General features: G+C 48.8%; 2 protein-coding genes across 4 annotated transcripts in view; both read left to right on the forward strand.

Annotated features, from left to right (window-relative positions):
* LOC117776679 (prolactin receptor-like) overlaps nt 1-1285 on the forward strand; it is a 17186-nt gene extending 15901 nt beyond the window's left edge. The window contains exons 9-10 of one of the 2 annotated variants that reach the window (XM_034610826.1): nt 222-919; nt 958-1285. In XM_034610826.1, the coding sequence (XP_034466717.1) occupies nt 222-908 (687 nt within the window). In that variant the 3' untranslated portion in view covers nt 909-919; nt 958-1285. Of the gene's footprint in view, nt 1-221; nt 923-957 lie in introns of both variants that reach the window. The other variant, XM_034610834.1, reaches the window with a different exon arrangement.
* A 3203-nt stretch (nt 1286-4488) lies between these two features.
* dusp27 (dual specificity phosphatase 27) lies at nt 4489-10597 on the forward strand. Of its 2 annotated transcripts, XR_004616465.1 has the most exons (8): nt 4489-4514; nt 5245-5402; nt 5508-5626; nt 6551-6782; nt 6952-7169; nt 7250-10025; nt 10092-10426; nt 10523-10597. XR_004616465.1 is itself a non-coding variant. In XM_034610744.1 (6 exons), the coding sequence occupies exons 2-6, from the start codon at nt 5287-5289 to the stop codon at nt 10021-10023; spliced, it is 3459 nt and encodes a 1152-aa protein (XP_034466635.1). In that variant the 5' UTR covers nt 4489-4514; nt 5245-5286; the 3' UTR covers nt 10024-10027. The 2 variants fall into 2 exon arrangements, 1 of the variants encoding a protein (XP_034466635.1); XM_034610744.1 differs by lacking the exons at nt 10092-10426; nt 10523-10597 and having other exon boundaries at nt 7250-10027.
* Nucleotides 10598-12036: the final 1439 nt, after the last annotated feature.

Here is a 12036-nt window from a genome sequence, read left to right on the forward strand (position 1 = left end):
CTGACCAAATCATCCATCAAACAATATTCTGTAGTTTTTAAGCTGTCACTCAGACATTGATCTGTCTTCATGTTCCCTCCTCTTCTCCTCCTCTTCTCCTCCTCTTCTCCTCTTCTCCTCCTCTTCTCCTCCTCTTCTCCTCTTCCGTCCTCCATCCTCCTTCCTTCTCTCCCCACCTCTTCTTTCTGACTCCTCCTCTCTTTTCTCCTCCCTCCCTTCAGAAGGGGAACCTGGATGAAATCAACCGCCACCTCAGTAACTTCCACAGCTACAGACCCCCGAGCTACACGGAGGAGGTGTGGGACCAGGTCAGCACTGACAGTATATATGTGACCACGCCGAAGGACTACAGCGCCCAGGCCGACCCCATGGGCGGGGACAAGGAGGCCTTGGTGATTCCAGGTGACCTGACGCCCGCGGCCGCCCGCCTCCAGCTCGCAACCCAAAACCCGACTCCCTACATGCAGAGCCTGTCGCCCTACTGCTCCTCGCCTCCCCAAGCCTTCGCTCCATCGCTGCCGGCTCCCTCCTCGTGGCCAAGGCCTGAGATCCTGTCGCTGCCGGGGACGGACTACAGCGTGATGGGACAGGGCGACTCCTTCCCGGCCCCCGACGCCACCGCCGTTACCACCATCGGCTCGCCTCAGGATTTCTACACCTGCGTCCAGCTCATGAACGAAAGCGGCGAGGTGCATCTGGTGCCGTGTTTGCCGCCGCCGTACTGCAGGGAGTTCCCGCCTCTGCAGAGCGGCTGCGGAGACGACGCTGAGAAGGAGGAGAAGAAGAGGAAACTCGCCGAGTACCAAGCCAGGAAGAAGTTCATGAGCGAGCCCAAAGATGGCGGCAAGGCCGAGAGGAGCGAAGCGTCCGTGCCTCTGCTGCCTGTCGCCGTCGACAACAGGGGCTGATTGACAGGAAGCACGTCCACAGTTAGAAATATGTGGACATGTGTGGAAACTAAAGAGCGTCTGCAGGACGTTCAGACCTCGAGAAACAATTCAACAAACGCCGTCTCTGGTGCAATATCCCAAGTGTTGTGTTCGGGCGACCGACACCTTGTCCTCTGTCATCGTTCCTCTGGACCTCGTCTCTGTGGAACTCTGTGGAACCCAACGTGCTGTTCAATGCACAAATCTGATTTCAGGTGAATGAACGAACAATGAGCTCTATGAAATCTGTGCAGTCGCCTCCTGCAGCTTCAGATAAACGAGGACCACTTCACCGCGCGCTGCTTCTTCTAACCCGTGTTCGCTTCAGGGCCTTTCTCAGGAAACACAAACACTGTGCAATGCCGAGGAGGAGAGCAGTGAGCTGCTGGTGCATGGACCGCTCAGATCCTCAGCTGGTGTTCAAACCGTTCGCCTTCCTCATCAGGTTGTGTTTGAACTCACTCACTGGAGTGGAAGGTGCACGTGAGCTCCTCATCTTCATCATTACACTGAGTTTCTCACGTGAACGATTAGGAAAGGATTTAGTGTCTTCTGCCACAATGCATTGTGGGATACGGAGTCTTTTACAGCTCGTGCTCAACACTAAGTGGAGAAGTCCGTTGATTGTGAGCGATTTCAAACACAACCTGAAGTTTCACACGAGACAATAAGCTTCATTTTGCTGTTTTTAATGTGAAGTCGTTATAAAAGCTGTTCTCACTGAAAGATGAACTATTAGTTATTTTATATCTGGTTCATATCGACTCTCTGCATCTCGTTTCCAGGTTTAGGACACAGAATCTACGTGTGTGTCGCTCTCAATCATCTCGTCCTCCAGTAGTTAAGCTCCACTGCTCATGAATCCAACCTCCTGGTACGTGTTCAATCCATCGTCCGACACCGCGTTGCTGACGTGTTCCAAACTATAACGTGTTTTATCGACGTAACGTAAACTGTGAATCCGAAGAAGCAGAACCTCTGTTTCTCTTCCTCACACTCGGGAGGTTCGTTATTTTACAGAAAACAAATTCAAACGTGAGAATCCAAAGTATATTTTCTTTAGTCCTAAAGATTATGAATTTAACACTATGACAAAAAGCACTTTTATATATTTTCAACATGCTGAAAGAAAGGTTGGGTTTAGTTTTATTCAAACAGCAAAGAAAGAACCAGAATCATGAAGTATTAGAGTATTAGCAGCTCTTCCTCCAGAGTTAGTGAGATGTTGATGAAGAGGAGGTAAGGAGGTGTGTAAGTGATCCTTAACCTGCCTCCAATGTTAGAATTCATGTTCTGCATCCAACAAATTGGGGAAACTTTCCAAAACAAATCACACCCACTGATCTCTGACTATCTTAACCACTTTAATGTCTCGTAGAAAATCTTAAAATGCACCGTTATCGACATGTGTGCAGTTTATTGCAAAAGGCACAAGTGGGAGTTGAGACTTGTGGGATGTGACCAGAAGGAAAGCATCTGAAGATTCTTCTCCTTATTATTATCTTATTATCTTATTATTATTATATTATAATCATTATTCCCAGTGTCGGACGTCCTGATCCCAGCTACCTCACATCGGATCACGTCCCTGTTGCCAAAGCTTTGTTCTAACGTGCTTCTTTCTTCTGGTCTTGTGCTGTGACTCTGGAAGTCGACGCTGTCGCCACCTTTCTTGTGACACGTTGGCGAATCGTGCCAAACTAAAACCCAAAGTAGAAAACCGACGCCGTCGAGCACCGGAGACGAGCCTGAATCCTGTTTTTACCGTCAGCTGCTGATTCGTCCGTCACCTCCTCGTACTTTGGGATCTAGATGCTGATCGTTTGTACCTGTGGTGTTTTGACTCTGTTGAAAAGCTCGTCAGTCTTTGTCTGTATCGTGTGTTTCTCTCACTGCTCCTCAGGATCACGGTGCTGATCAGGGATCAATCAAAGTGATATCGATCCTGATCGACATGAGACCTGGAGCTCGAACTAGAAAACAAGCTGTCATTGTTCCTCTTCCTCCCCCCCCCCGACCCTCGTCACCTGTGAACTCACTGATGTCGTGTCGTCTGCTCGTTGCCGCTCGATGTCGTGCTGTATCTGTTATTGTGCCTGGATGTGCCTTGTTGTTCACTGAGCAGTGTTTGTTTGTTGTTCCCCGGTTGTGTTGAAGTGTGGACGGCCCGAGCGGCCAACGTGCCACTCCGACACGCCGGGAAGTGTCTGTGTGAGGAAAGTGGTGGAGGAGCAAACACCGACAGTACGTGCACATTGTGTTGGGTAAACAACTATATCGCCTTTTACTGTGACACTTTCTTCTTGTTGGACTAAAGCACTTTTGGTTTCTCGTGACTGCAATAAAAAGTGAAAAGGCAGCTGAGCGTGTGAAGGGTTCATCATTTCTACCATCCAGCAAAGTGTGAACGGTTCAAGAGAGACGAGCTGATCAGGAATCAGTCCTGAGTTCTGCAGGAAACCAGGTTTTAATTTAACCAGCTCTTCTCCTCGTTAGCAAAAGGCTTTGGAACCTAAACCGTAAACTAACTAATCAAACGAGCTTAGAGAGGAATTCATGATTAGTTTGTTCTTGTGGGTTAAAGACAAAAAGTCCATGTGGCACATTCACATGAGATATTAAATCTAATCATGAGTCTGAAATCACGTATTCACACTTAGATCACAACTTGTCACGTTTTCAAAATGACTCAAATTAGTGTCATCAGCCGATTAACGATGATTAAAGGTTAACAAATGGCTTCTGATTCCTTACAAATACTTAATATCATATTTGCGAGTTTGCTCCTGCGCTGAAACAAAAGGTTTAAAGTCTGTAAATCCTGTCGTCAGTTTACGCACATTGTTTTCACTGCCTCGTCCAGTCAGGAGATGAATCCAGGTTGAATTGTAAGAACTGAAGTAAATAAAACAGATTCTTCATTTCCTGTTTGTGGACCGAGGAACTTTGAATAAACGTCTTGTTCGTTCAATTCAAAACATTCAAATAAACAGGAAACAGCTTTGAAACCAAATGAGTGACCTAAAAACGCTTCATGGTCCATTATGTTAATCTTATAATGCACAAAAACAAGTGTGTGTGAGCCTGTGACTTGAATTATCTGCTGATATAAATAGTGGAGACGATGGTCAGCTGACGGCTGATAAGCACTCGGGCAGCGCTCGGGCTCAGGAGACGAGTCTTCTGAGGGACAAACATCTGCTCTGTGAAGCCAGATGTGGAACCAGAGGTAGACTTCAGTGGAAGGTTTATACATATACACACATATATATATATATATATATACACAAAGTAAAAAGATGAGAAAGCAAAGTAAATCCTCTCATATTTAAATGAGCTGTCAGAACCACACACAAAATACTCTACACTACACAAATACTCGACACTGCAGCGTTACTCTGGTAAAAGTACTCGATTACGTGCTGGTGTCGGGTGTCAGGGTCTCCACAGGCCTGCTGGGGGAGGTGGGGGGGGGGGGGGGGGGGTGGAGAGGAGGGGGAGACTAACTTTAGGAGATTGTGTCAGTGCGGCCGCTGTCAGCTTCAGAGCAGATCACCTCCTCTGGCCTGACCCGTCTGAACAGAGGTAAGAACGCACACTCACACACTCACAGACACACACAGACTCACACAGACACACACACGAGGAGTTTTACGTGAAGCTGAAAACCAGACGTTTAGTTTTTCTGTGAGTTTTCACACGTCTGATGAAACCTGTTGTAAAGCCTGAAGCTGTTCGGCCTCTCGAGTGTGACGCTGCAGCTCGGAGGCAGCTGTCACGTCACCAAAAATAGATCTGCTGGAAGGCCTCATATCACACACACACACACACACTCACACACACACCATCACAGACACACACAATCACAGACAAACACAGACTCACACACAGAGATTTGAATCACTGTAATTATTCTGGTTGTGTGACGGCAGCACTCGTGAATGATGTCCTACTTCTCCCACCATGACTCACTGAAGTTCTTCTTTGTACAGAAACAGTTTAATATTACTTTATACAACACAGACTTTATCTCTGGTATCGACTCAGTAAATACGAAGCTGGGGCCTTGTTTTTGTTTCTATTTGAATAATAAATGATGCTGAATTTTCTCTGAACGCTTCTTTTTGCTCTGATCAACCTTTAATTAAGCGATGAATTGTCTTTACGTTGTGTTGTTGTTGTTGCTCGGCAGGTGTGTGTGACCTGAGTTAGAGTTTAGACTTTGAGAAACAAGGATTAATCTGAGGTCAAAGGTCACAGACTCTTCATCTGGTCCAGACACAAACACAGACCTGCTCTTCATCGTCTTCCTCAGAGATCCGGTCTCACCAGCAGGAAGAGAGGGATCTTGGTTGCCATGGAGTCGACCAAAGAGAGCGAGGAGCACGGGGATCAGGCGGTTCCTGATGAAGACGAGGAGCAGCGGAGCGTCAGAGGAGTCCAGTCCCATTACCTCCGCTGCCCCTCCCCCAGGTACGAGACCGACCTGAGCCACACACCAGAAGGGAATTCTCACAAACAAAAGTCCTGATGTTTGGTTTGTGACGACGTCTCTTTGTTTCTTTCTCCTCCTCTCAGTTTCTCCATGATGTCCGACTCCAGGTTTTCGGCCATCTCCGGCTCCGACGCTGCGAGCATCTTCATGGAGCCCATCCACCTCTCGTCGGCCATCGCTGCCAAGCAGATCATCAACGAGGGTGAGACGAGGAAAAGACACTAGACGTAGTTTCTATTCAAACACAGAAACAGGAACAGAGACCAAATTGCAGAGGACAGTTTTAAATTATTCATCGATTATCATCAGTCTTTAAAATGTCAAAACTAATGAGAAATGTCCACAAGCTGCAGCAGCAAATTGTTTTCCATGAATCATGGTTTAATTAACCGAACACCAACCTTTGAATTCTGTGGTTTGAATTCTGTGCAGACACATTTCTGATATTGTGTCGTCTGATCAGAAGCTGGAACACAGTGACACTTGTTCTATTCCCTGAGTTCTGGTTCCGTTTAAGAAGCAGGGATCAGATCAGGTCAGACTTCTGATTCATCCCCCGCTCTCCTCTCTCCTCATTCCAACACACGATTCCCTCGTCCTCATCCAACGACTCTAATTTGGTCAAATCCTCTTCCAGTGCTTTGAGTCCACGTCTCGTCCCTGCAGCTCATTACCGGACGGACGCTCAGAGACGTTTGTCATTGAGAGAGCGGAGTCGAGCTGATTGAGGAAATTAGCCTGAACGAGTCGTGGAGCAGCTCCGGCCTCAGATTCCTCCTCCGACATTATGTCGCATTAGCTGCAGCTTAATGGACGATGCATGTTTCATCTGCAGGGACATGAATACATTCAGCAGCTGCTGATTCTCCACCACGTGTAGTTTCATGGTTTTCACAGGGACGGACATACGCACAGCAGCGTCTCCATTATGTTGTAAAGATGGAGATACCTGCTCCGAACCCCTCCACCCCCCAGTGGGAGTAAGAGCCATGAACCTCCATGTGGTGTAATTTCAGCGCCACAGAGAGCGAGCTTCATTCTGAGGGTTTAGTCAAACAGCAGGTTTTACTGCAATCACACCGGATGAGGATCAACTTCAACAACACTGTCTCCTCCTCCTCCTCAGAGCTGCCGCCTCGTGGCGTCCGCACCGAGTCCGTCCCCGAGTCCATGCTGGAGACGGCTGAGCAGCTGATGGTGGAGGACCTTTACAACCGGGTCAAGGACATGATCGACGACCGCAGCCCCTACAACACGCCCTGCGTGCTGGACATCCAGAGGGCCATGGTGCAGGACCGCCTGGAGGCGCCCGTCAACCAGGTGGACGAGGTGTGGCCCAACATCTTCATCGCAGAGAAGTGAGTGTTCGCACACAACAGCGCCACTGTCTGGTAGAAGCTGTGCGCTGCACCAGACGTCCATTTAACAGTCTCAAACTTACTCGTTGTTAAATCACATTATCTTCATCAGCAGAAACTCTCCTCACTTGTTTCCTCACTGTAAATCTCTGAAATGTTTCTGTGTCAGATCCGTTGCAGTGAACAAAGCTCGTCTGAAGCGAATGGGCATCACCCACATCCTGAACACGGCCCACGGCACCGGCGTCTACACCGGAGACACCTTCTACACCGGCATGAACATCCAGTACATGGGCATCGAGGTGGACGACTTCGCCGACGCAGACATCTCGGTGCACTTCAGACCCACCGCAGAGTTCCTGGACGAGGCCCTGCTGACGCACAAAGGTGAGGGGGGGGTCTGATCGAACACATCCTGGCCTCGAAGTTTCCATCAGTCAAATTGTAAAGACGGTTTCTCTTTGCAGGAAAGGTTCTGGTTATTTCCATGATGGGCGCCAGTCGCCCTGCCGTCCTGGTGGCGTCCTACCTGATGATATTCCATCACATGACCATCATGGAGGCCCTGACGTCCATGAGGAAGAAACGCCCCATCAACCCCAACGAAGGCTTCCTGAAGCAGCTGCGAGAGCTTAACGAGAACCTGATGGAGGAGCGCGACGACGACGACGAGACGCTCAGCCAATGCTCTGTGGTCGACGCTCGCACCCGGAATCGCCTCTTCGGCGAAGGCGGGGACGATGACGACGACTACGATACGGATAAGGAAGACGAGCAGAGTATGATCCAGGTGAAAGCTAACTCCATCATGATGGAGGAGGAGGAGGATGGAGAGAGTGTGATGAGCAGCGTCGCCTCGTCTTCTGCCGCCGCCGCGCTCAGGAGTGGACTGATCGGGGCACAGAATGGTCCGGACAGCCAGGGATCAACCTCCGAGGTGATTGTCCTCCCTGAGCAGGACGGCAATGAAGACGAGGACGAAGATGGCCTCGACGGTATGATCCGCGAGTGGCAGCGGAGAAATGACAAGTATCAAAGTGAGGATTGGTGGGAGGCGCAGCTGAACAGCGAGGGTGAAGATGGAGAATCTCTTTTAGGAGGCCAGCCGAAGAGGACGAAGGACGGAGCAGACGCCGATGTGGACAGCGTCACCAGTGAGGACGTACGAGCTGTGAAAGAGCGGCTGAAGCGTCGCAACCGACGCCCGCCTTCTGATGCGATGTCCACCTCCAGCAGCATGAATTACTCTGATCTCTGGAATCAGAGGCTGAGAGAAATCGAGGAACAAGCCGCCACTCGTTACCGCAAGAAAGAGGAGGACGAAAGCAGCGAGAGCACCGCCACAGAGGGAGGAGTGAAGACGAAGATTGACGATGAGGTGCAGAGCATCCTCTCCGACTCCAGCTCCATGTACAACTTCTGCCAGAAGAACAAGGAGAAGCTGACGCCTCTGGAGCGTTGGCGCATCAAGAGGATCCAGTTCGGCTGGAACAACAAAGATCACGAGGATGGAGAGAAGAGTTCAGTTGGAGATGGAGAAAACGGCGAGGGAGAGGTGAAGACCCCGTCTTTCCAAGACGTCAACCTGACGGCGTATCAGGCGTGGAAGCTGAGGCAGCAGAAGCGTCTTGGCGAGGAGAACACTGATGAGATTCTGGAGATGAGTCGAGGTGAGGACTCTGCCACGATCAAACGGAGGCAGAGACGGGAGGAGATCCTGGAGCGTTCGAAGAAGACGTTAGAAGAGAGTCAGTCCATGTGTGGCTGGGAGACGGAGAGCTGCGTCAGCGGAGGCACGATCCCTCTGTCGGCCTTCTGGGCTGGAGCCGGCGTCACAGGCCCGCCGAGCGTCGCCAACGACGACAACATGTCCATGCTCAGCGGCAGGTCGTCAGTCATATCCTCAGTTTCACAAGCTCGCAGCACAAGGTCGGCACAGTCCGCAGGTCATCTTCATCCGCCTGTTCCCCCCATCCTGCCTGTTCCCACGATGCAGGGGCCGGGAGGTGAACCGATGGTCAACCTGGCGAGCATCCAGAACTGGATCGCCAACGTCGTATCTGAAACGATCCAGCAGAAGCAGAATGAGATGAGCCTGCCGCCTCCATCCCGTGCAGGATCGGAGTTCGGCTTTGGACGAGGTGCGGCGAGTGTGATCTCTGGCCGGGGACGCGATGATGACAAGGCGTCCTTGTTGAGCGGCGCGCCCTACTCCAGCGCTCTGTCCCAGGGTCGTGGCAAGGCGGCGTCGTCGGTGCTCTCAGGTGGCGGGGCGAGCAGCATCTCAGGTCTCAGCGGTAGAGGTTCTGCGTTCAGCTCAACCCTCGGCTCCACCCTGGGCTCAAAGAAAAACAAGATCACCACCACCAGCGTCCCACTCTACAGCCTCTTCCAGGACCAGGTCGACCTGGGGAAACTGGACGCCATGGACAAGCAGATCAAGTCTGAGATGCGGGGCAAGATGGCGACCTACGAGAAGAAGAAGATCCTGGAGAACAACAGGCGCAGTACTTTGTACAAGAAGAAGAAACCAAAGGAGGATGAAGATGAGGAGGAGGAGAGTAAGAGGAGGGAGGAGGAGTTCCTGGAGGAGGCAAAGAAACCGGAGAAACCTACGAGGACGTACGGTTTGTCTGGATGTCTGAATCTCAAAACGGCTCTGGAGAAAGATAAGAACACCAGCATCGACGATTGGCTGAAAAGCGTCCGACCTCCTCCTGGGAAAACGGCGTCCGGAGCAGAAGCTGGTCCTTCGGAGGATTCCTACGACGATCTGGACGCCTCCGCTTCTGAATTTGAATTCTCGAGCCGCAGGGCGTCCTACGCTGTTGAAGAGGAAGACGAGGAAACGTACAGCTCCAGATACAGATCGAGGTTACGCGCCGACCTGTCGAGCGAAGACGCAGAATACTCCAGCAACAGTTACAGCCAGCGCCGGGCGGGGAGGTCGCACGGGGACGAGAGCGCCGAGGGGACGGAGAGCTACGCCGACCTCTCCACCAAAAGAAAAATCGGGCAACGTTCTCAATTTGAAAGCAGCGAGACAGAAGCGAGGAGCAGTAGAAGAGGGCAAGCCAAGGACAATGACGGTGAAGAGGAGGAGGATGATATCGCCACCTTCATCGCACAAACCAGGCAAAGGGTCCGAGCTCGAGCTGCCGCGGAGGCTGAGGACGACGAGGTCCTCGTTGCTTGGCGAGCGCAGCAAGAAGCGAAGTCACAAAGTCGGAGGGACTCGTAAAATACGACTGACGAAGGGAGGTTGTAGGAATTTAGAGCTACGTGCTAATTATGCTAAATCAAAGACTGTAAATAAAAATGGACGACATGACAGTGAAGCCGAAGCTCGAGGATCACCGCTGCCCCGACAAGATGGCGCTGCCTGTAACTGGGATAGTTTTAGACACGTCGTCCATCTTTTTTTTACAGTCCATAGTTAAAAAACTGCTCATATTGACTCAAAATGTTTTAAAAGTGTGAAATTATCTAAAAACTAACTTTAGGAAAGAGTTGAAGAACTTTAAATGTTCTAGAATCCTCCGTATAGCAAAAAGAATTCACATCCGTAACAAACACGAGCACCTTTACCTTTTGATCACGCATCAAATGTTGTGTAAAATAATGTCCAGAGCCTGTTTTATTAAGTAACGACTGTAACTATAGATAATTGAAGTACATATTCAGTTTTTCGTTGTGTATTATTGAGCGTTAACGATCATAAAACTGATCAAGAGGACGAGAAACTCCTGAACATAGAAACTCCTGTTTGTACTGTTACACTATTTTATTATTGCAATAAATATTCAGATAAATGATGATTTGTGGATTTTTCCTTGAATTGTTGTTTTTTCTCATGAACTTTAATCTGAGAAACTGCAAGAAATATATTAATAAATTAAGAAATAAACAACTCAACAAATAGAAATAAGGAAATCAAATATATTTGCACTTATATAACATCTGTAATTACCTTGAATGTCTGAAACTTAATAATTCCACAATTGTGTGAAGTAGTAAATGATTGCTCACAGAAAAAGCATAAAGACTGAGTTGTGACTTTCTATGAATTATATGACTTTATTTTTCAGAGCTCTGAACATCAGCTGAAGATCCCGAGGAGACAGAGTCAGTTTTGTATTTGAGGAATTTGTGGGATTTTTAATAATTTGACGAATCTGCGGTTGAGACTCGTGTTTCTCTGGGGTTGTTGTGCATGATGATCGTTTCCTGGAATAACCGGCTCCTCATTGGCTCTGGTGGGAGGACACTTTATATTTAGATGGTTTTTTGTTTATAGAGACAGTTGCTGTATTTCACATGTTGTAGCGCCTCCCAGTGGACGGAGAGAGTATTGCTTTTCATATCTTCTGACACTGAAACTGAAAGGTCTACTTCTCTTTAACAATTAAAGCAACTACTACTTGTGTTTTCTTTGGATGTCTCGTCCCAGGTGTGTGACACATATGCTTGTGTGTGGAGGCTGAATGCTGACGTGTGATCGTACAGCAGCTTATTGTGAAGCTGTACATTCCTCAGGGATAAACCGCTGAGGGAATGTTGATCTTCAAACTGTTGTACATGCAGAGAAAAGCCTCGGTCGTTAGGAATCTAACTGGGATAACACAGACATGTACTCTTTTAAAAATATATATACATGAGTACTTTGTTCAACCCATACGGCTCAAAATACATAAGATATATCAGTATTGATATTTTTAAGTAATTTTCATTTACTTTTAAAATAGGCCAAAGACGTGTGTGATGAAATGTAGTTTTTGTTATTTGAGTTATGTGAGTTTCCTTTCAGTGTAAAACAGGATCTCTTTATTAGTGTGTGTGTTTTCTTTCCAGTGAAGCGAAGGAGAACGTGAGATCCCACCTGGGAGATTAAAGTCTTACACAAACATCCATGAGGCTGAAAACCTCCAGGTCACCGGACTGAGAAGTGACGCGTTGCTGCTTGTTTCTGCCGATCGGCATTAACCGAATCCTTCCCTGAGTGAGTGTGAAGGTTTTCACATCACAGACAAGTGGTTTGACATTTTCAACAAAGCGAGAGGTTGAAGCAGAGAAGAAGAAAAGCTTTCGGCTCAGGATGGCGAGCTGGTGGAAGCCTGCTGATCTTCTGGACCTGGAGGAGAACTCCATAGTTTCTCGGGTGATTCAGGCCGTCGGGCTGTTTGGAGATATTCTGTCTTTAGAGGACACGATGGAGCCCATGTTGTCTGCGGTCCAACGAGGGGACACAGTCGGG

This window comes from Hippoglossus hippoglossus, chromosome 2 (assembly GCF_009819705.1).
Source record: "Hippoglossus hippoglossus isolate fHipHip1 chromosome 2, fHipHip1.pri, whole genome shotgun sequence".
Lineage (NCBI taxonomy): Eukaryota > Metazoa > Chordata > Actinopteri > Pleuronectiformes > Pleuronectidae > Hippoglossus > Hippoglossus hippoglossus.

Excerpts from the sequence above, each read along its gene's own strand:
- dusp27 (XM_034610744.1), top strand. The coding sequence starts at position 5,287 with ATGGAGTCGACCAAAGAGAGCGAGGAGCACGGGGATCAGGCGGTTCCT. Across the intron at positions 5,403-5,507 it reads CTCCGCTGCCCCTCCCCCAG|TTTCTCCATGATGTCCGACT; the intron begins GTACGAGACCGA and ends TCCTCCTCTCAG. Across the intron at positions 7,170-7,249 it reads GGCCCTGCTGACGCACAAAG|GAAAGGTTCTGGTTATTTCC; the intron begins GTGAGGGGGGGG and ends TTCTCTTTGCAG.